The 22,419-nt window shown below is 48.6% G+C and overlaps 1 protein-coding gene across 2 annotated transcripts; it reads left to right on the forward strand.

Moving 5' to 3' along the window:
* The first annotated feature begins 128 nt into the window (after positions 1 to 128).
* FKBP8 (FKBP prolyl isomerase 8) lies at positions 129 to 20,904 on the forward strand. Of its 2 annotated transcripts, none has more exons than XM_028713464.2 (10): positions 129 to 239; positions 4,252 to 4,326; positions 10,009 to 10,315; positions 11,084 to 11,253; positions 13,157 to 13,245; positions 14,102 to 14,319; positions 16,034 to 16,206; positions 16,689 to 16,766; positions 18,194 to 18,325; positions 19,727 to 20,904. In XM_028713464.2, exons 3-10 carry the CDS (start codon positions 10,030 to 10,032, stop codon positions 19,811 to 19,813), a joined length of 1,233 nt encoding a protein of 410 aa, XP_028569297.2. In that variant the 5' UTR covers positions 129 to 239; positions 4,252 to 4,326; positions 10,009 to 10,029; the 3' UTR covers positions 19,814 to 20,904. The 2 variants fall into 2 exon arrangements, with proteins under 2 accessions (XP_028569297.2, XP_028569296.2); XM_028713463.2 differs by lacking the exon at positions 129 to 239 and adding an exon at positions 3,913 to 3,988.
* The last annotated feature ends 1,515 nt before the right edge of the window (positions 20,905 to 22,419 follow it).

Genomic DNA, 22,419 nt, shown 5'->3' on the forward strand with positions numbered 1-22,419 from the left:
GGCGTGCGTGCATGCGTGCGTGCGTGCGTATGGACCCCGGCCCGTTTCCTTGGCAACGCGGGGCCTGCTTCCGCGCTTAGCCCAGCGCGGCTCGTCCTCCGCCTCGATTGGGGAACTCCGCTGGCCACGCCCCCTTGCCCGCCCCAGGCCACGCCCCCAAGCGTCTGGCTAGGAGCGCGGAGGAGACGCCGAGCGGGTGCCCCTGAGCATGTGCAGAGTGCATCTCCACAAACAGCAAAGTAGGCTCTAGATTTACGATATATAATGAAGTAAATGTAGCAAATTATAATTTAAGGGAGGGGCAGAACCGCGGGGTTCTGGGCATGTGCAGAGTTTATCTCTGATTAATAAAATATAAATAAAAAATTGACATCTGGCTGGGTTCCACCAGCCACTCTGGGCAACTTCCAACACATATATTAACAACATGGAAAACGAATTAGGGAAAGTTTGACACCCTTCTCCGAGTTTCTGAGCACGTGCAGAGTGCGTTACTCCCTACACAGCAAGATGGGTATATGCTGGCCCCCAGGGTTTCGGGGTATGTGCAGAGGGCATCCCTGGACAACCGGTTAGTTACAATCTGCTCTCAGTTGGGTTTCTGGGCATGTACAGAGGTTTCATTTCTCCTTAAACAAGATGGTCGGTCGCACCTTCCCCCTGGGTTTTCTGGCCACATGGAGAGGGTGTTACTCCAGAGGCAGCAAGGTAGGCATATGTTGGCTCACCAGGGTTTCTGGGCACGTGCAGAGCGTAGATCTTGATAGACTACAAGCTAGGCACAGGGTGGCTTAGCCTACCTGGCAGTGGCGCGTGGCCTGAGGCTGAAATGTGCTTTTGGGGTGCAGTTTTCATTCTACTGCCTGTTTCACGCTGCCTTGTGGCTGCATCATAGATTTGTAGAACAGCAGCTTTATTCTCAATTTATTTCCTAAAGATCCCTAGCATGGAATTTCCCTCTTTCATATCTGCCACATACTGGGTTTAACATCTTCATTTGAGCGAACTGCTATGAACCCAGTGTTACATTCCTGGTCAGTTATTGCCAGTTAAGACCCAAGGAGCATATATGTAAAATTCAAATTTTTTTGGCTCCAACATGCATCCCTTTACATTTGCATTGCAACCCCTAACAATTTAGTTTCATCTGCAAACTTGGCCACATCAGAGCTCATTCTGTGACTGCGAAACTTGGCAAAAGCTGATTTATTGCACACTTGATGCAATTAAATGCCAGCTATTGCAATTCCCCCTCTCCTTGGCTCTTTTATTTTTGAGAAATACTTGCGTGGGACAAATACTTGGCTGAGAGACAAATGGTTAATACATAACCTGACTCTTGTGTTAGGCAATCCAGTCTGCACTCTGCTTTTAAGGACACTGGAAGTTCATCCTCTTGCCCATCCAGCATTTCCCCACAAGGTGTGGGAAGTTGAGAGAGTTGCCTCCTGAGGTTTACTCTGCAGGCAGGTAGACTGCAGCTGGATGTGGAGCTTCTGTTGAGTGTGGAGGGGATCTAAAACAAGGTTTTCCTCGCTTATAAGCTGGTTTGAGCCAGTTAAATGTTTTCAGGCAGCTCCTGTACCTGGGACAAGTACCTGCCTGCTGTTTATCCCACATCCGGTAGTCAGAGATAGACTTCCTCTGTATAGGGAGGTTCCGTCTCTCTCTCATGGCTAATAGGTGTCAATGAAACGGTTGCGGAACCTTGTTGCTGGATTCTGGACCCCCATCATTGGTGATGGCAAAGACATGGCATTGCAGGGGCTGGACTAGATGACGCTTAGGGTACCCTCTGATGACATTTCCATGAATTTGGAGGACCTCAGTTTCCTCATCCCCTGACAAACACCTCAATTCTTAAACATTCCTATGAGTATTAAATTATTAAACATTCCTATGAGTTGCTAAGGACGTGGGTGGCGCTGTGGTCTAAACCACTAAGCCTAGGGCTTGCTGATCGGAAGGTCGCAGGTTTGAATCCCCGCGACCTCCCGTTGCTCGGTCCCTGCTCCTGCCAACCTAGCCGTTCGAAAGCACATCAAAGTGCAAGTACAGTCATATGCTTCAGGTTGCACACCACATCAAACCTGGAAGTAACGGAACTGGTTACTTCCGGGTTTCTGCGCTTGCGCAGAAGCACTAAATCGCGCTTTGCACATGTGCAGAAACGCCGAATTGCGACCCGCACGTGTGCACACACGGCTTTGCGGGTTGTGAACTCTACGGGTTGCAAATGTGCTTCTGGCACGGATCACGGATCACGTTTGCAACCCGAGCGTTCACTGTAGATAAATAGTCCGGCGGGAAGGTAAATAGTGTTTCCGTGCGCTGCTCTGGTTCACCAGAAGCAGCTTAGTCCTGCTGGCCACATGACCCGGAAGCTGTACGCCGGCTCCCTCGGCCAATAAAGTGAGATGAGCACCGCAACCCCAGAGTTGGCCACGACTGGCAGTGGCGTAGCGTGGGTTGTCAGCACCCGGGGCAAGGCAAGTAATTTGCGCCCCCTAACCCGTGGATTTGCGCCCCCTAACCCTTGGATTTGCCCTAACCCCAGATGTTGCGCCCGGTGCGGCCGGCCCCCCCTGCACCCCCCACGCTACGCCACTGACGACTGGACCTAATGGTCAGGGGTCTCTTTACCTTTACCTTTTTATGAGTTGCTGGACTGTATATCTATAACACATTTAACAGGGAGAGAAGAATAATGAATAGTGTCCTATTTTAATAGCTAAATGTTGGGACAGATCTTATTCTTAATATGCCCTGCCCCCCCCCCCCCAGGGCTTGGACCCTGTGCCTATTGGCCAGCTGCTGGTTACACAGGAGCAAGCTGAATTATGGCTGTGATCCTTACCTGGGAGTAAGTTCTATTGGATGCAATAGGACTTATTTATTATCTTCACAATGTCCCTATGAGGTACGTTGGGCTGAGAGGCAATGACTGGCTCCAGGTCACACAATGACCTTCATGGCCAAGTGGGGGGTTCAACCCTGGCCTCCCAATGCTCCAATCACTAAACCACATTACCCGTCAGAAGAGCCCATGTAGCCTATTAGTCCAGGATCCTGTTCTCACAGCGGCCAGCCAATGGGAAGCCCACAAGCAGGACTCACAGATTCACAGAACTGTAGAGTTGGAAGGGACCACGAGGGTCAATCCAGTCCAACTCCCTGCAGGAATCTTTTTGCCCAACGTGGGGCTCGAACCCACAACCCTGGGATTAAGAGCCTCATGCTCTACCAACTGAGCTATCCCAGGTTCCAAGAGGAATCCAAGCACAAAAGCTTCCAGCAAGCAGCATTCAGAAGCATTGCTGCCATGAGGACTAGAAACCTGAGTAAACATACACAGAATTACTCAGACAGTTGAATGTGCTTGCTGGACTGCTATAGGTGGCTATAGCAGTGTAATTTGAAATGAAAGCCAATGCCTTTATTTTGCTATTAATCTGTACCCACTGTCCTTAAATTCATTCATTTATTTATGCTCTTTGCATCCTATTCCTCATTTTATTATCACACTTCAATAGTCTGCCCTCTCTTCAGAAGCAGCCCAAGGGGGCATGCAGACTTCTCTCCCTCCCTCTTTCCCCCCTAACAACGACCCTGTGAGGTTGGGTTCTGGACACCCATTTGTTAGGGAGCAAGCCCTGTACAAAAACATGGAAAAGGATCAAACCGAGAAACAAGGACACACAACTTCTAAAATTAGTTTTTAAAATAATTTCATTTTTTTAAAAAAATGAAATAATGCAATAATACAATAAAATTTAAAAATAATTTTAGGGTCAGGCTGAATTTTAGGAAGCAAAATAAATCAGATCTGCGTGGGAAATATTTTTCCTCCCTTTCCCTTTAAGAGGGAGGGGGCAGGCTTTGACTGGCAGCCCCATTAGCCAGTAGCGTTGACTTCCTGTTGTCAGCTGAGCCAGTGGTGGGGGAATTGAGGTGGGGGTTGGTGGGAGAGGAATCATTCCTGGACCAGGTGAGTGCCTTGCAAGCAATACCTTTGGGGGGGGGGAGAAGAGGGGAGGGCAGGAATGTGGGGGGGAGTTCTTAACAGTGGGGAAGGCAGAGATTGCACCCATGCAATGGGGAGAGGGGGTGGTGGAGGTTCAGAGAAGGCAGCTGCCTGGACTTTGCAACCTGGGGGGGGGGTTGTGGTTTGTTTGTGTGTTTGCAATCCTTTCTGCATTAGCTGCCTTCCTCTATCCCCCCACCCCCATAAAATTTTATCTTGTTTTGCAGGTCGTGCATGTGGCGCCTTTCGAATCCGGGACTCGAGGGCTCGAACTCCACGCAGCTCTTGGGAAACCCGTAGCGGTAAGCCCAGGATCCCAGATTTGCCATTTGCTCCTCTGCCTGGCTGCCAAGTTTTAGGCAGGGTGGGGGAGGGATTGGAGGAAGCGCCTGGGGATTAAGGCCTCAACCTTGGAGCCTGGCCAAGGGGCGCCTGGGCCCATGGAGGGGTGGCGTTTCAGAGGCTAGGCCACATCACGTAACCCTGCTTTGAAATCCAACACAAATCTTCTCTCCGTTTCCCCGTGTTGCTGTGATAAGCTTCCTAGTCCTCAAGATCTCCTGTGTTGGGTGTTGGGTGTGTGCCCTCGACTCACTTTTGTGGCCTAGAAATACACATTATTATTATTTTCATTATTATTATTTTCATTTACCCCGGCCTTGCCAGCCCTTGCCTCCTCTCTGCGTGTGGGTTGAGGTGAGGCACGGAAATATGTCCTGGGTTGCAGGCGTCTTTGCCTGCCTGCCAGCCAGCCTGCTTGGATGTGTTGGGGTAGAACCTGGTTTTTTGATCGGGCTGCTGGGTCTGAGCTTTGCTGTCCTTTCGTGCCTGCCTGTGTCAGAATGCTTTAATTTTAATTATAATCCTGAGATGGCATGCTAAAATGGAATTGTGGTTATTATTATTATTATTATTATTAGATAGATAATTTATTACGGTCAAAGACCAGCTCGCATAACACAATAAAAACAGTGTTCATAAAGAGAAAATATACAATCAGAGCAGATTGCAGCAATAGCTCATGAGTTAAAATTGAGATATATACAGACACCCGTACAACTGAGATTTGGGCTACCATAAAAATTGACCCTGAGGCTCCCCAAAGGGCGACTTCAGCATTTCCCTAGTAAGCTATTTTATTCTGGAGGATGACCTGTGCCTACAAATCTGGGTGCAGAATCTGGCTACCAGGCAGGTCTTAATATTATTATTATTATTATTATTATTATTATTATATTTGCCCGAATGGTCAGATCAGAGCACAAGTAATTACAGCAACCCTGCGAAGTGTTGCAGCAGGTGGGGCCCAGGGAAGGGTGCCAGGGTTAGGCTCAGAAAGAAACAGAGGGCGTCTTGGATAAGGATATCTACTTAGGGAGTTCAGCGGAGGCGAGATCCGAACCCGCCCTGGCTTCCTGCTTTTCCCCTTGCATGCACATAGAATCATAGGGTTGGAAGGGATCGCTAGGGTAACCTACTCCAACTCACTGCAATGCAGGGATCTTTTGCCCAAGATGGGTCTCGAACCCACGACCCTAATATCAAGGGTCTCGTGCATAATATTACTCTGATATTGTTCCGTACCATCTCTTGAGCCACGAGCATTCCTTCTGCAAAGGGCAAAATTGCAGGCAGACTTGCTTGAAGGTTTTATCTTCTTAAAAACCTTTTAGCAAAGGAATGCAGAAAGCTGCCTCAAAACTGTGTCCCTCGAACTCAGCATTGCCTGCACTGACTGGCAGTGGCTCTCCAGGGCTTCTGGCGGGGCACATTCCCAGATCTTCCTGGGGATCCCATTAGGGACTGAGCCTTTTGCATGTGACGCAGGCGTTTCGCAACCGAGCCCTTCCCTCGGGGAGTTCCACAGGTTAATGACATGTTGCGCAGGCACCGGCTTCCTGTTGTTTGTGCTGGGAATCTGCTGACCGTGAGTTGCTTGTTCCCTTCCCTGTCCTGGTGGAGCCTGAGAAAGGGGTCAGCTTGGGGTGCCCCGGGGTCTGTCTGCTGGGGAGAGGATGGGTGCTTGTGAGTGTAGAAGGCGTGTGAATTTCTGAAGGTGCAGGGAGACTTAGCCTCCAAAATAGGCTCCTCTAGGAACAGAACCGACAAATAAATAAATTTATTACTGTATCATCATTACTTAGATTCAGAAGACATCTAGATTTTATGTTTTTGCGTATGTTGGAAGCCACCCCGAGTGCCTGGGGCAACCTAGTCAAATTGGCGGGGTACAAATAATGAAATTATTCCTGTTATTATCATTATTAGGAAGGCATGTGAATTTCTGAAGGTTTGGGGAGTTTTGTCCATGAAAAGCTTCCTCCAGCAACAGTCTATGAATAAGCAAATTTACTTATTGTTCTTTATTGTTGTGGTTATGGGAAAGTGGGATTGATTGATTTGTTTGTTATTTATTTGTTTGTTTATTTCTCTGAGGAGCTCAGGGTATTGTATGTGGCCCTCCTGTTCCTCATTTCATCAACACAACAGCCCTACAAAGTAGGTTGGCTTGAGAGACAGTGACTGCACCCCCCCCCCCAGGTCACCCAAGGTTCATAGCTGAGTTGGGGGATTTGAACCCAGGCCCCAGTCCGGCACTCTATCCGCTACGCTTCTAAGTGTTAGTATTAATATTATTTCTTTTCTGCAGGAAACAATTTCCAAATTCACACACACACATACACACACACACACAGAGAGAGAGGAAATAATAATAGAAAAGTGAATATAGCGCTATATTATATAATATATGTCTCCAGCTAAGGGAGCTATTCAAGCCTATTGGTCTAGGTTAGTCATACCCAGCAACTTCAATGGGTTTATGCCGATTGCTATGACTAACATTGAATACAGCTCACCATCATTGTTTTAAAAAAGGACATTTCCAATGTAGGTCATATTCTGAGCAGATCCATTATTGAGATCCATGGGTCCGTTAATTTCCAAGGGGTCTACTCCTGAAAAACTCGGCTGGGAATGACCCATTATGTTTATTCTTAAGGTAATGTTTTCTGACCCTGCAGAGAGGCAAGTGCCGTATTGGCTGTGATTGATCCCTGCATTGCTGGGGGTTGGGATACATGACCCTTGGCGTCCCTTCCAGCCCTGCAGTTCTGTGATGAAACCGCAGTAAAAATTTGGCAGCTGTCTGCCTGCAAACCCGCAGCTTGGTCCCCAAACTGGCTTAGGGGACCTTCGCCCTGGTGGGTTTCTCTCTTGTGGCCTAGACTACCACGCAGGGATCGGCGCAAGAATGAAAATTATGATGATTCTGATGATGAATTATGGGCATGAGGATGGGATTATTGGTTTTTTCTTGTTTTTGTAACATAAACGGCCTCGGTCCAGTATACCTGAAGGAGCGTCTCCACCCCCATCGTTCTACCTGGACACTGAGGTCCAGCGCCGAGGGCCTTCTAGCGGTTCCCTCCCTGCGAGAAGCGAGGTTACAGGGAACCAGGCAGAGGGCCTTCTCAGTGGTGGCGCCTGCCCTGTGGAACGCCCTCCCACCAGATGTCAAAGAGAAAAACAACTACCAGACTTTTAGAAGACATCTGAAGGCAGCCCTCTTTAGGGAAGCTTTTAATGTTTAAGAGGTTATTGTATTTTAATATTCCGTTGGAAGCCGACCAGCGTGGCTGGAGAAACCCAGCCAGATGGGTGGGGTAAAAATAATAAAAAAATATTATTATTATTATTATTATTATTATTAATTTTGTGTTTTTATGTTGTGATTTTATGTTGTGAGCCACCCTAATACCCATGGGTATAAGATGGCATGCAGATTTAGTAAGTAAGGAAGTAAATAAATACAAATAAAGTAAATAAATAAAAACAAATAAAACATTTGCATACTGTCCGTCAATCTGTAGATCTCAGGGCGGTTCACTACATAGAAAAAACTAGAGGGACTCTGGATAGCTCAGTCGGCAGAGCACGAGACTCTTAATCTCAGGGTTGTGGTTTTAAGCCCCACATTGGGGAAAATCTACCTGCATCGCCAGGGTTGGACTAGATGACCCTTGGGTTCCCTTCCAAATCTACAGATTTTATGATTCTATGATTCTTCCTTCCTCCCTGCCCACCCATCTCTTGAACTTTCTGGCAGAATGGGGTAGGATTAAAATCTCAATCGTGTGGTTTTTTTTAAAAAAAGTTATCAGCATCTGCAATCTCTCTGGGTGGCTAAGACCCTGGAGATGTCTTGACCTGTCCGTAGGGTCATTTCCTCACCCCTAAACCTTGGGGGATGGCGATTTCTCCAATATGCATGCTTGGGGTTCTGTTAAGGACAAAGAGGAGATTCGCACCAATCTCGTCCTAACAGCTGGGAGGTGGTCTTGTCAAAATAGGAGCTGAATTGTAAGCTAGGAAGTCCCCAGTTATCATGGCTGCCTTCTGACGTGGGCTAGAACCTGCTAGAGAGTGCAGGGTTCGAATCGTTGCTGAGACAAGAAGTGTGAGCTTGGGGGCCGGTCTCCTCTTTCCGCCAGACCTGCCTTGCAAGGTTGCTGTTGTTGGAGCTTAAAATTAAGAATTGGGATAGCCAAGTATGCCACATTGAGCTCCTTGCACAGAGGAGGAGGGTGGCTGATATGGAAACAGAACCTTATTAGGGCTGTTTGGCCTGGAAAAAAGCAGACTGAGAGGGGATAAGATAATAGAAAGGTCCCCCAAAGGTCATCTAATCCAACCCCCCCCCCCCCCCGCAATGCAGGGAATGGCCATCTTCCAATATCTCAAGGGCTGTCAAATGGAAGCGGGAACAAGCTTGTTTTCTCCTGTTTGGGGAGGGCAGAACTCGAACCCGTGGCTTCAAGCTGCAAGAAAGGAGATTCCGACTAAATATCAGAAAGAACTTTCTGGGGGTAAGAACTGTTCGACACGGAGATGTGGTGGCCTCTCCTTCCTTGGAGGTTTTCAAGCGGAGGTTGGTTGGCCATCTGTCCTGGATCCTTGAGCTGAGATTCCTGTATTGCAGGGGGGGTTGGTCTGGATGACCCTCGGGGACCCCCTTCCAGCTCTTCAGTTTCTGTGATTCTATGATCCTTGGAGGGATACAGGGAGAATGGTGGGCTAAGACGTGTGGGTATAGGGTGGTGTACAAAGTTAATGCCGTACCCGAAAAAATAAGAGACCCAAGCGCCCCAACCTTTCTTCATAGGGGTTTCACACCATTTCCTTCCCTTGATTCCCTCTCCCCATTTTATTTTTTAGAAATAATTTTTATAAAATGTATGTTTTACATTTTAATAATAAATTTTATTTATACCCCGCCCTCCCTGGCCAGAGCCGGGCTCAGGGCGGCTAACACCAATAAAATTACAGTAAAATCATAATAGGGAAAAAACAACCCCAATTTAAAATACAGGTTAAAATGCAATTTAAAATGCAACCTCGTTTTAAAAGTAATCCATAGATCAAGACCGTAAGGGGAGGGAAACACAGGGGTCAGACTGAGTCTAAACCAAAGGCCAGGCGGAACAGCTCTGCCTTGCAGGCCCTGCGGAAAGATGTCAAGTCCCGCAGGGCCCTAGTCTCTTGTGACAGAGCGTTCCACCAAGTCGGGGCCAGTACTGAAAAGGCCCTGGCCCTAGTTGAGACCAATCTAATCACCTTGCGACTTGGGACCTCCATTGTTGCCATTTGTGGACATTAAGGTCCTCCGCGGGGCATACCAGGAGAGGCGGTCCCGTAGGTACGTGGGTCCTAATATTCACTTAACCATCCTTAAAATATCAGTAACTTCCCTTCCTCTCTTTCCATGGTTCATTTTGCACAACATAAATACCTGCATATTTTATATAAACTAAACCATTCAGTATTCCATTATTACATCCATCAAAACTTACTTACACTGTTGAGTTTATCTTAATGCTGCCCATGTTTTCAAACAAACACAATTTCCCTCCATATATTCAATAAACATTCCCCGATCTTCTTTAAACGTATGTTCTTCTTCCCTCCCCTTTTTCCTTTTCCAGCTGCCCTGATCCGCCGCCGCCATGGCTTCCGGGGGAGAAGGCCTGGACGACATTTCTCCGGACTGGGCGGGGGCCAGCCTGGTGGACCTGACCTCTCCCGAGCTGGCAAAATCCAACACCTCCACGCTGGACAGCGGGGAGGATTTCGAAGTCCTGGATAACGACGAGGAGGAAGGGCGAGACGAGGACCTGAGCGGCCTGCCTCCGCTGGAGGATGTGCCCAGAAACGACGGCCGAGAGACGGCCACCTCGCAGCCCCCTGCTCCGGAAGACGCGGAGGAGACCCCCGAGTGGGTGGATGTGTTAGGTGAGGGCACCCTGCCTTTGGACGGCGCCTTCAGCAAAAGCTGTGGCAGGCAGAAGTTCCGCCGGTGCAGCTGGGATTGGCTTCCCCTCAGGCCCATCTCTGTTTCTCCCTTCTGGAGAAATTCTACGATTCTGTGATTCTCCCACTTCCCCTTTCACTTCTACTTTTTCCTCGTTGTCCCCTTCCCCCATGTCAAAATTCATTGCAAAGGATGCAGGTGTCAGGACAGTTCAAAAGATAAAACACAAAAATAAAAACAGGAACAACTCAAAAATCCCCCTCTCTGCCTTTATGTGTGTGGATAAATGACACAATATATGACAGAAGTGTGATAAAGGGTCTTTTTAGTTACTTTTCCTCTGCTCTTTTTCCTCTCTTTTGTAAGGATCGTATTTTGTTTTATAGTTTATTTTTCTTTATTATGCTTCTCTCTTAATACATTGATTTTTATTATAAATGAGTTTGGATTTTAGGGCTTCATATGTTAAAAATCTTCCATAAAGTTGTTGGAAAAAAATCAGGAAGAGCAAAACTTGCTTCTCTGATTAAAAAAATTACAGATTTCTGGTATCTATCTGTTTCACATTCAGTTATACATCTGCAAAAAATATACACAGAAAGTCCCATCTATTGCCATTTCCCCTCATTCATAAACCCAACGCCTTGTTGCTGGCCCAGTGAGGAACACCAAATATCATCCCAATTAATTAAAGTGGATACAAACATCTTTTTGCTCTCCTTCATGTTTCTCTTGGTTCCTCCCCGCAGGGAGCGGTTTGCTGAAAAAGAAAGTCATCGTCGCAGGTCAGGGACCGGAGACCCGGCCGGTTAAGAGCCAGGATGTCACCGTCCGCCTTAAGACCATGCTGCAGGGCGGCACGGTGGTCGAGGAGAACCCCAGCCTCACCTTCACGCTGGGTGACTGCGATGTCATCCAGGTGCGTAAAACTCTCTTTTGGGTTGTGAATACCAGTTGTGAGGGAACCAGCTTCTGAAGACCAGTTGTGAGGAAGCTGCACCTGGTTGGTCTCGGCTTGATCCAGTTTGGTTCCAGAGCAGGAGAAAAGAAGCTTTCTCCCTCTTCCATGGGACAGCCCTTGAGATGTTGGAAGATGGATCTCGTATCTCCTCACTCTCCCCTTCTCCAGGCTAAACATACCCAGCTCCTTCAACCGTTCCTCATCAGGCTCGGTTTCCAGACCCTTGGTCATCTCATTCTCCCTCCTCTGCACATATTCAGGCATCTCAATATCCTCCTTAAATTGTGGCTCCCAGAACTGGGCACGGTGTTCCAGGTGGGGTCTGACCAAGGTAGAACAGACCGGGATTGTGCCTTCCCTTGACCTAGACCCTGGACTTCTGTGGATGCAGCCTAGAATAACATTAGACTTTTTTTGGTGCTGCATCACATGGTTGACTCATGTTACACTAGGGGTCTACTTAGGGCCCTTGTATTTACGGGACCGCCTCTCCTGGTCTGCCCCGCAGAGGACCTTAAGGTCCATGAGTAATCATAGCTTAGAGGTCCCAGGTCCTAAGGAAGTCAGACTATCCTCCACCAGGGCCAGGGCCTTCTCAGTGATGGCTCCAACCTGATGGAATGCTCTGTCCCAGGAGACCAGGGCCCTGCGGGATTTAACCTCCTTCCATCGGGCCTGTAAGACAGAGCTCTTCCACCTGGCCTTCAATTTGAACTTAGCCTGATCTTTTATTCCCCTTCCTTCCCTCCCTCTCCCCTTTTTATGAAGATTACCCGCTCTGGGATCCCACAGCTAATTCTCCCCTGGTCTCCTCGCTGGCCCAAACAGGACTAATTTAGCCAGCTAGCCCTGGTGATCATCTAATGTTTATTGGATGGATTTCCCCCCTAAATTAATTTTTGAATTCTGAATTTATTGTTATTCACGGTTTATACTGTATTTTATGCTGTTTTTTGTTGCATTAATTAAGTGTTTAAAATTTGTTTTTAGCCGCCTTGAGCCCGGTTTTTTGAACTGGGAAGGGCGGGGTATAAATAAAAAATTATTATTATTACTTCTTATTGATCTTTTTCACATGTACTACTTACTGACAAGCCAGGTGTGCCCAATCTTGTGTTGGTGCAGTTATAAGATGTTCTCACAACTCTTCTTATGACCATCATCATCAATCTTTATTACGGTCCAGAGACCCAACAAATCGTTACAAAGCAATACACAAGTCATACTGCCTACCTCCAGTTTAAACAAGCATATTGTTCAGAATATAGGGATCATTGGTTCTTGCAACCACCGATAAAAACTTTGCCACTGCTAACGTTCTAGCATTTGTCCGGTCTTCCAATAGGAACCTGACATAGTGAACCTCTGATTTTCCCGGGAAAGGTACCAGCAAGGGTAGTATCAGATCAGCCCTGGCCTGCTCATATTTTGCACAGTGCAGCAAAATATGTTTTATGGAATCGATGTCTTGAGCACACGAGCAAAGTCTGTCCTGGTAGGGAACTCCTCTCAACACTGCAGAAGGAAAGACGTTTAGTCTGGCTTTGGTGAAAAGCCTTCGATAGTTTGGTACTGTCTTATGACAGCTGAATGGAGCCCCTACCTCCGGGTGACAGATCCCGGGGAGCCACCGGCAGAGAGGGCTATTGCCCTCCGATCCTGTCCTCAGGCTGCCTTGAAGAGCTATCCTCTTGGCCACTGTGAGAACCAGATATTGGACTAGATGAGCTCCCCCCTTTCCCTGCTAGCTGAAATGGCTGTGTTCTCCCTCAGAGTACCAGCTGCCAAGAATCTTACTTCTGGCCTGGGAGGGCTCTCTTTCCGTCCCAACAGTTGCTGGAGTCATTTTCTCCCTCTGCAGGCCCTGGACCTCTGCATACAGCTAATGGAGATGGGGGAGACGGCGCTCATCATCTCAGACGCAAAGTACTGCTTCGGCCGGCAAGGGAGGTAGGTGAGGAGGAGGAGAGAGGAATCCCTTCCCCTGAGGGGTTGACGGGAGATTCAGTCCCCGAGGAAAGAGGATCCGCTGAATCCAACAAAATCTTTTTGCTTGACCAGAATCTCCCACTCCTCCCCTTCCTAGGATGACCCTGTAGGATTCAAGTGTCATGAGTAATAATAATAATAATAATAATTTATTGTTTATACCCCGTCCATCTGGCTGGGTTTGCCTAGCTGCTCTGGGCGGCTTCCAACAAAACACTAAAATACAGTGGTGCCTCACAAGACGAAATTAATCCGTTCCGCGAGTCTCTTCGTCTTGCGGTTTTTTCGTCTTGCGAAGCACGGCTATTAGCGGCTTAGCGGCTATTAACGGCTTAGCGGCTTTAAGAAAAAGGAAACAAACTCGCAAGAACTCGCAAGACGTTTCGTCTTGCGAAGCAAGCCCATAGGGAAATTCATCTTGCGGAACGACTCAAAAAACGGAAAACCCTTTCGTCTAGCGAGTTTTTCGTCTTGCGAGGCAAGACGGTCCCTCGTAGCTGGACCTCAGTGTCTGGGCTGGACGATGGGGGTGGAGACGCTCCTTCAGGATATTTGGGGTGCCTCACCTGCAGTCTTGCTGTCCTCTGTCGGAGTCAGGGTCCTGGGCTGGGTGGGCTTTGGCTCTGATCCCGTAGGACAGCGGTTCTCAACCTGTGGGTCCCCAGATGTTGTTGGACTACAACTCCCATCATCCCTAGGGGTGATGGGAGTTGTAGTTCAACAACATCTGGGGACTCACAGGTTGAGAAAGGCTGCCGTAGGGCAATGCCCATGCTTTTTATGAATGGGGTGTTTTTTCCTCGGCCTTTCCAACCAGGAGTCCGGACATCCCCCCTGACTCATCTCTGGAACTTGAAGTGGAGCTTCTATCGGCCCAGGATGCCCCCGACCTGGAACTCCTAAGTGGGAAGGAGAAGATTGAGCTGGCGAACCGGAAGAGAGAGCGTGGCAACTTCCACTACCAGCGGGCAGACTACGTTCTGGCTATCAACTCCTACGACATTGCGCTGAAGATTATCGGCTCCAGTTCAAAAGGTGCCTGGTCCCCCATGGCGGGAGGGGTTGGGGTGGGGCTAACAGGCACTCTTGCTAAATATAGGAGGGCTAGCAGCTTTGAGCCTCAGTTTTCAAAAGAGTTTAACTTCTTGAGCTGCCTTGTACCCTGAAAGTTCAGTATCAAAAGCAACAACAACTTGATAAAAGATATCTCCCTATACACATAAAAACACAAGGCTGTCGTCACGCAGCACTATGGCAGGATTTGTAGTGACTCATCACAGTCCTGGACTTGCGTGGAGGCAGGGTGCACTCGGGGAGCATCATTCAGCCAAGACACAGAGATCCAGCTCCAAGGGCCTGTGGAGCGCCCTCCCGTCAGATGTCATGGCGGTTGCACATGCGCAGAAGTGCTGAATCCACGCATGCGCAGAAGCACCGCAGCAGTTTGCGGACGTGCATCCCACACAGATCACGTATGCAACCCGAGTGTCTGCTGTACACGACTTTAAGAAGACCTCTGAAGGCAGCCCTGTATCAGGAAGTTTTTAATGTTTGATGTTTGATTGTGTTTTAATTTGTTGGAAGACGCCAGTCAGATGGGCTGCATATAAATAATAATAAGAATAATAATACAGTCATACCTTGGGTTAAATATGCTTCAGGTTGAGCGTTTTCAGGTTGCGCTCCACGGCGACCCGGAAGTAACGGAATGGGTTACTTCCAGGTTTCGCCGCTCGCGCATGCACAGACGGTCAAAATGACGTCACGTGCATGCGCGGAAGCGGCAAATCGCGACCTGCACAGACGCGGGTTGCGTTCTACTCAGGATGCGAATGGGGCTCCGGAATGGATCCCGTTCGCATCCAGAGGTACCACTGTAATAATACTAATACTAATAATAATAATAATAAATAAGGAATGGGGAGACATAGAGACAGTGGAAAGTGAGGAGGGGCAGCAGACCCTACACTACTTATTCCTTCTTCTGCTCTCTTCCTAGACACTTTGGATGAGTTGGGTTTTATTTTTTACATTTACAGCTGGGACGGCAGAGAGGGAAATTTAGGTTGCGGGGGGTCTGCATTCCCTTGCAAGACAGAAGCAGGGGAGTGTTGCTTAATGGCAGAATGAGCTCCCTTGAGAGGTGGCGGTCTCCCCGTCCTAGGAGGTTTTTCCGCAGAGGTTGGAGGGCCACCTGCCAGGGGGTTGAGCTGGGTGACCCTCAAGGTCTCTACAGATTCTTTGGAGGTCCACAGGGAGCTGGGCATGTTTAGCCTGGAGAAGAGGAGGTTAAGGGGTGATATAATAGCCATGTTCAAATATATAAAAGGATGTCATATAGAGGAGGGAGAAAGGTTGTTTTCTGCTGCTCCAGAGAAGCGGACACGGAGCAATGGATCCAAACTACAAGAAAGAAGATTCCACCTAAACATGAGGAAGAACTTCCTGACAGTAAGAGCTGTTTGACAGTGGAATTTGCTGCCAAGGAGTGTGGTGGAGTCTCCTTCTTTGGAGGTCTTTAAGCAGAGGCTTGACAACCATATGTCAGGAGTGCTCTGATGGTGTTTCCTGCTTGGCAGGGGGTTGGACTCGATGGCCCTTGTGGTCTCTTCCAACTCTACGATTCTATGATTCTAGGTCTCCCATTCCTAGGAAGAGCCCTCGTTTTGCCATTTCGAACCCGCACCCCTGTCCAAGCCGCAACCCCGCCGCCTTTCTAGTAACCCCGCCCTTCTCCCCCCCCCTGCAGTGGACTTTACCCAGGAGGAGGAGGAGGCATTAGTGGACGTCAAGATGAAGTGCCTGAACAATTTAGCCGCCTCTCAGCTCAAGTTGGACCACTACGATGCGGCCCTGCGATCGTGCAACCAAGTCCTGGAACAGCAGCCGGACAACATCAAAGCCCTTTTTCGGAAGGGGAAGGTAGGCGTTGTCTTTCAGGGGGTGGGGGAAGGGGAAGGGCAGAGGGTCCAGGTGGCTGCAAGCACCCCCTCCTTGTTTCACCCTCGCAACAGCCCTAGGTGTGGCCGAGAGGCAAGGAGTGGTCCAAGGGCACCCAGTGGACTTGCATAGGTATGGTTGGATTTGAACCCAGGTCTCCAGAAAGGACATGGATGCCCCCCCCCCCCGGATGCTGACAGTGTGGTGCAGTGGTTAGAGTGTCTGGAAGCCTGGGTTTCAAATCCTCCACTCGGCCACGGAAGGGTTGCAGCGTATGGGACCTTTTTCTTCAGCTGTTTTTGGACTACAACTCCCATCTTTCATAGCTAGCAGGGCCAGTGGTCAGGAGTGATGGGAATTGTAGTCCAAAACAGCTGGCTTTTCTTATGTCCTTGAAAATGGCAGAGTTTGGAAACCTGCAAAATGATCCACTGTAAACACGGGTTTCTTCTATGCTCTCCTAGGTCCTGGCACAGCAAGGCGAATACAGGGAGGCCATTCCCATCTTGAAAGCCGCCTTGAAGCTGGAGCCATCGAATAAGGTAAGGCTCAGGGCCTCGTAGGTCTGGAAGGGACCAGAGGGTCATCTAGCCCAACCCCCTGCAATGCAGAAGTCGGTCAGACTCTGACCCGCTGCAGGATCCTGAACCGGGCGATTGTCAACGGCTGGTAGCCAGAGGCATCTGTCGCCGCTGCTCCCAGATGTGGCTTTCTTCTGGCTTAGATGGCTGATAGAATCCTGGTACCCTTTGAGGGCATCCAGTCCAACCCAGCGCCTGAAGCTGGTTGCCCAGATCCCTGCCCAGCAAGGGATAGAGTCCACCAGCCCGTTAGGTCATTGCAAACACTCTGTTGCCCTGCATTAAATTAAGCCGAGAGCCAGGTATGGTGGGGTTGAGGGCCACAGGTTCCCCCAGGAAGCGTGGCAAAGCCCAACCGGGGTGTAGGCTCAGGTGAGGAAACTCTGAGGTTCCTCTAGCAAAGGGCAGGTGGCAGGTGAGCCTTTATATATAATAGATGCAACAGGTGTAACCCAAGTTTTAGGACTCACCTCTCCTGCAAGTCTGAGTCCAGCAATCTCCTTCCATAGCAGAGGCTCAGGCATTTGCGATGCTCTATTACGTTCTATCATGTTCTTATAATTTCTTGCACAGTTTCCAGCTGTTTTTGGACTACAGTGCCCATCATCCCTGAGCACTGGTCCTGGTAGCTATGGATGATGGGGGAAAAAGCTGGAATATCCATGGCAGGAAAAAAAGCTGGAATATCCATGGCAGAAAAAAAGCTGGAATATCCATGGCTAGTAAAACATTCCTCTTCAACCAGGCCTTGGGCTGATTAACATCCTTTACCCTTTTAAATGTTTGTGGTGGGGGGGAATTAATGGGTTTTCTCCCCTTGTTCTTATTTTTATTATGCATTTTGCGTTTTTATCTGGCGTTTTTACGCTGTGAATTGCCCTGAGATCTATGGATGAAGGGCGGGATACGAACTTAATAAATAAAAATTTGTGCTTCTCTTCTACACAAAAAAGGTGCCGGAATTGCATACCTTTGTGTACCCACAGAAAAAAACCCAACATTGTTAATAATAGTAAATATTTTCTGTTTTGGGCGGGTCGCGTTACTTTTTAAAATCAGTTTTCAATGTTTTATTGATATTCTTCAAATGAATTTTTTTTGGGTGTAGATTGGTCTATGTATTTTAGTCATTTTCCCCCAAAAAACACATAATTGAACTGCTCAACTTTTTTTTTAAAAAAAATCAAGTGTGGTATAGTTTTTCTATAAGCCAAACATTGGCCAAGGCATCTGAATGGAGCCTCCACATTCCGCAGCAGTCTATCCCTTGAAACGACAAACAAACCCAGAGAGGCACATCGAGGGGCCCATTTGGTCTGATCCAGGAAGGCTCCCTCTCCTGCTTCCTCTAAAATACGTCTTCCTTCTTTCCCTGCGCCCCCCGCCAGACCATCCACACGGAGCTCTCGAAGCTGGCGAAGAAGCACGCCGACCAGAAGTGCGTGGAGACGGAGATGTACCGCAAGATGCTGGGCAACCCCAGCGGACCCACCGCCAAGTGCAAAGACAAGTCATCGCGGGTAGGTCACACGACCGCTGAGCCGGAAGGGGTCCCATGGGTCATCTATTGTCCAACCCCCTGCAAATGCAGGAATCCGTGTGCGTGTGCAGGCTGGCATCTGTCTGTCTCGGGAGACAACAGAGAGGTGCGCCTTTGGGGGTGAGGTCAAGCCGCTGGACGGTTGAGGTCCAGCTCCGAGGGCCTTCTGGTGGTTCCCTCACTGCGAGAAGCCAAGTTACAGGGAACCAGGCAGAGGGCCTTCTCGGTAGTGGCGCCCGCCGTGTGGAACGCCCTCCCATCAGATATCAAAGCGATAAACATCTACCTGACATTCAGAAGACATCTGAAGGCAGCCCTGTTTAGGGAAGCTTTTAATGTTTAATAGGTTATTGTATGTTAATATTCCATCGAAAGCCGCCCAGAGTGGCTGGAGAAACCCAGGCAGATGGGCAGGGTATAAATAATAAATTATTATTATTATTATTATTATTATTATTATTATTATTATTATTACTACTACTACTACTATGCTGCAGCCGCAGAGACCCAGGTGGGAGAGACGTGTTTTCTTGCAGGCAGGGCAGAGGAAGGCGCACAGTTGTGCAGCTGTAGATGCAGCAGGGAGTTCCTTCTCTCTTCGCTCCTCCCAGCGGTCATTCCTCCTCTGGTCAGGAGAAAACTCTGTTGGCAAGAGCTGTTCAACAGAGGAAGAGTCTCCCTCTGGAACTTGCGAACTCTCCTTCCTTGGAGGTTTTTAAGCAGAGCTGCCAGAGAGGCTTTAGCTGCGTGACACTCCAGCAATGCCAGGGGTTGGATCTGGTCTTCATTTTAGAATTGCTAACACCTTACCTTGGTGGCATTTTTTGTTTTGTTTACCATTTTAACATAATTCTTTGATATTTCTCATTTTTAACATTGCTTTTAACTTCATGTTGAACAGTATGCTTTTCTTCTTCTCTACTAGTCATTGACTGAAATATTTATATAAGAAATACCATATAATAATAGCAGTAATAATAACAGTAATAACAATTAATATTAATAGAATAATAGTACAGTGGACGCTCGGGTTGTGAACGTGATCTGTGCGGGAGGTACGTTCGCAACCCGCAGTGTTCGCAACCCGCAGCGCCACGTCTGCGCATGTGCATGTTGCAATTCTGCGCTTCTGCGCATGTGCAAAGCGCAATTTAGTGCTTCTGCGCGTGCGCAAGCTCCGAAACCTGGAAGTAACCTCTTCCAGTACTTCTGGGTTTGGCACAGTGCGCAACCTGAAAACCCGCAAACCGAAGCGTCTGTAACCTGAGGTATGACTGTATAATAATAGTAATAATAATAGCAATAATAACGATCAGTATTAATATGATAATTGTAATGCAATAACAGTAATTGTAACGACAATACAATCTCTCTTTCCCAGTCAATTCCGTGGAAGTGGCTCTTTGGTGCAACAGCCGTGGCGCTGGGGGGCGTGGCCTTGTCGGTTGTCATCGCAGCCAGGAACTAGCGCCATCTGCTGGCAGGGACGGCGAGGAGCCCAAGCGGAAAACCAGCCCCTCTTTCCTCCATCCCTTCACCCCCATCCCACCCCCACTCCGGCTCTCCTCGACAGACGCACACGCCGCTCTGGACTGTAGGGTGGCAGCTGGGGTGGGGGGCGGGGCTTAGCCCCTCCCCTCCCAGAGGCTCCGCCCACCCTCCTCTTAGTTGCGAGATGCAACAGACCCCTTTGCAGTGGGGCTGGCGGGGGAACCGGAGAGATCCGTGGGGCAGTGTGGTGGTGGGGAGGTTCGGCGCCATCTCTCTCTCACTGCAGAGACTGGAATTCGCAGGATCTCAAAGGGACCCGGACTTGTGGGTATCTTTTTGCGGTGGGGGGGGGGAACGGGACTTGGATTTCACTGGAAGTTCTGATCAATCCTTTTTTGAGGGCCCCTTTTGGCGGTTCCTGGTTTCTGTCGGGAGGCGCATGGCGGGCAGAGCTTGTGCAGCCAAGTGTGTGGGGGGTCTCTTAGGGTCCTGTGGAGAAGAGGGGGAGCCGGTGGGTTGCTGCGGAGGACGGGGGGGTACAGAAATGGACCTCCGCAGCGAGACAGGGGCAGGTGGGTTGTCTCTTCGCTTTGGTCCGGCCGCGTGGAACCGTGGGGGTTCTAGCTGTACTGATTCCGACCCATAAAGTGAGCACCATGGAAACTCAGCACACTTTTGGGGGGCATGCAGTGGGTTGAGTGGGGAGAAGAGAGTGGAGGTGAGGACGGGTGGGTGTTTCCCCCCAAATCCCCCCCTGTGGAGGCCGAACGAAGGGGCAGAGAGGCCCCCTTTTGAATCCCCCCTTCTGAATTCCCCCCATGACTCCTTCGCCCCCATACCAGATCCTTTCTGGCACCAGCCTTATGGCGGCATTCTTGGGTCCCCCACCCCACCCCACCCCAGCACCCACTGGTCTGGCCTTCCCCAGGACATGTCCCGCCCGTGGCCCAGGCAGGACACTCTCGTTTATTAATTATTATCATTATTTCGACCGCTGACAGGTTTTAAACTGTGAACGCCACCACTGCCCCACAAATTCTCTAATAAAGAAAATCTGTCAGCAGCGGACCACAAGATTCTGATGCAGTTTTTATTTTATTTTTTTGAGGGGAGGGCATTATGGAAAAGCTTTGGGTTAGCGAAGAATAAATATGGAGCCTGATGGAGGAGGGCAGCTGTGTATTAAAACTGGGGGAGCACAACCTGCTGGGAAAGTGGCCCCCGAGGACTGTCTGTGTGGCCCCCAGAAACCTTCCCCGGTAATGCCTACATTTTGTTTCTGGATGTGTCGCCTCTGTAACAAAGGCTGCTGCACCAATAGGCAAGCATTGACGTGCTTTCAAATAGTTCAGTTTAAGGGTGCTGCCGTGGCTTGAAAATTCTGAGTTCTAGCTGTTCAGATAGACTGCTCCTGGCTCCTGCTCTTTGCTGTAAATCAGCTCAGAAGCTCTTTTAAAAAACCCATTTTTAAAGCAACACACACACATCATTGTTCAGATCTGTTGCTGACAATTCCTAAGTGCATGCAACGTATTAGTGCAACCATCTAAAAAAAGAAAGTCCTTTTTGGGAAAATTTGGGGGCTCCCAGAGGTCTGTTTACTCCAGCTTTCACCCTCCCACTAGGGCTGCCCAGATGCCGCTGTGGCTGCCCCAGGCCTGTTTGCCTCCCAACAATCTGGCATTTGTAGATAGACTGCTGTTAAAGATGGAGGTTCTCCTTCATGATAGCTAATGGCCATCTCTAGGCCTGTTTTGCGTCCTGGTTCCCACTGTGATGATGAATATATACAGTATATATATATATTATTTGTCCCCAGCCACTCTGGGCAGCTTAAAAATACATTAAAACATCAGTCATTAAAAACTTCCCTAATTAGGGCTGCCTTCAGATGTCTTCTGAACATCAGATAGTTGTTTTTTGTTAAATGATTATTCACAATTCTGTAATCAAACAATTGCACATATTCTTTACACACACACAACTACCTATGATTCTAAGCAACTGATTCTCTGAAACATTTTAACATTAAGCCCTCCATCTAATGTTTGGGCTCCTACTGCAAGGCCAGAGTGATTTTACAGACAGGATCTATTCTGTAAAACTACAAGTAGAAGGTGCAGGGCTTGACTTTCTCTTTGGAAAGTAAAACTAGGCTGTTTAATGATGATCCAGTAATCCCACAAATAAGATTGTTCCCTTCTGTCCTAAAAAATTGGCAGGAGGCTCAACCACACATGGTCGTAAATCCGTCTCATCCAACCATGAAACGACGTTTGTTAGCTAAATGTGCTTGGCTGTGGTTGGCTGCTACTGCAGAACCACTGAACCACTGCAGGGGGCACTCCAAAATTTGCCTGGCCATCTGCCCTTACTAAGCCTCCCAGCAAACCAATAATTTGGGTTTCCATCTTGAAATCCTGCCAAATTGAATCCTGCCTTCAGGAGGAGGAGGAGCATGCCATTGGAAGAGTTGTGCCTCCTACATTAGTCATGCTCAAAGCAAACCCACCAAATAGCTGTTGGTAGAGCACAAAAACTCTTAGTCTCAGGGTCTTGGGTTCGAGTCCCACATTGGGCAAA

The sequence above is a fragment of the Podarcis muralis genome, chromosome 18, assembly GCF_964188315.1.
Source record: "Podarcis muralis chromosome 18, rPodMur119.hap1.1, whole genome shotgun sequence".
Classification (NCBI taxonomy): domain Eukaryota; kingdom Metazoa; phylum Chordata; class Lepidosauria; order Squamata; family Lacertidae; genus Podarcis; species Podarcis muralis.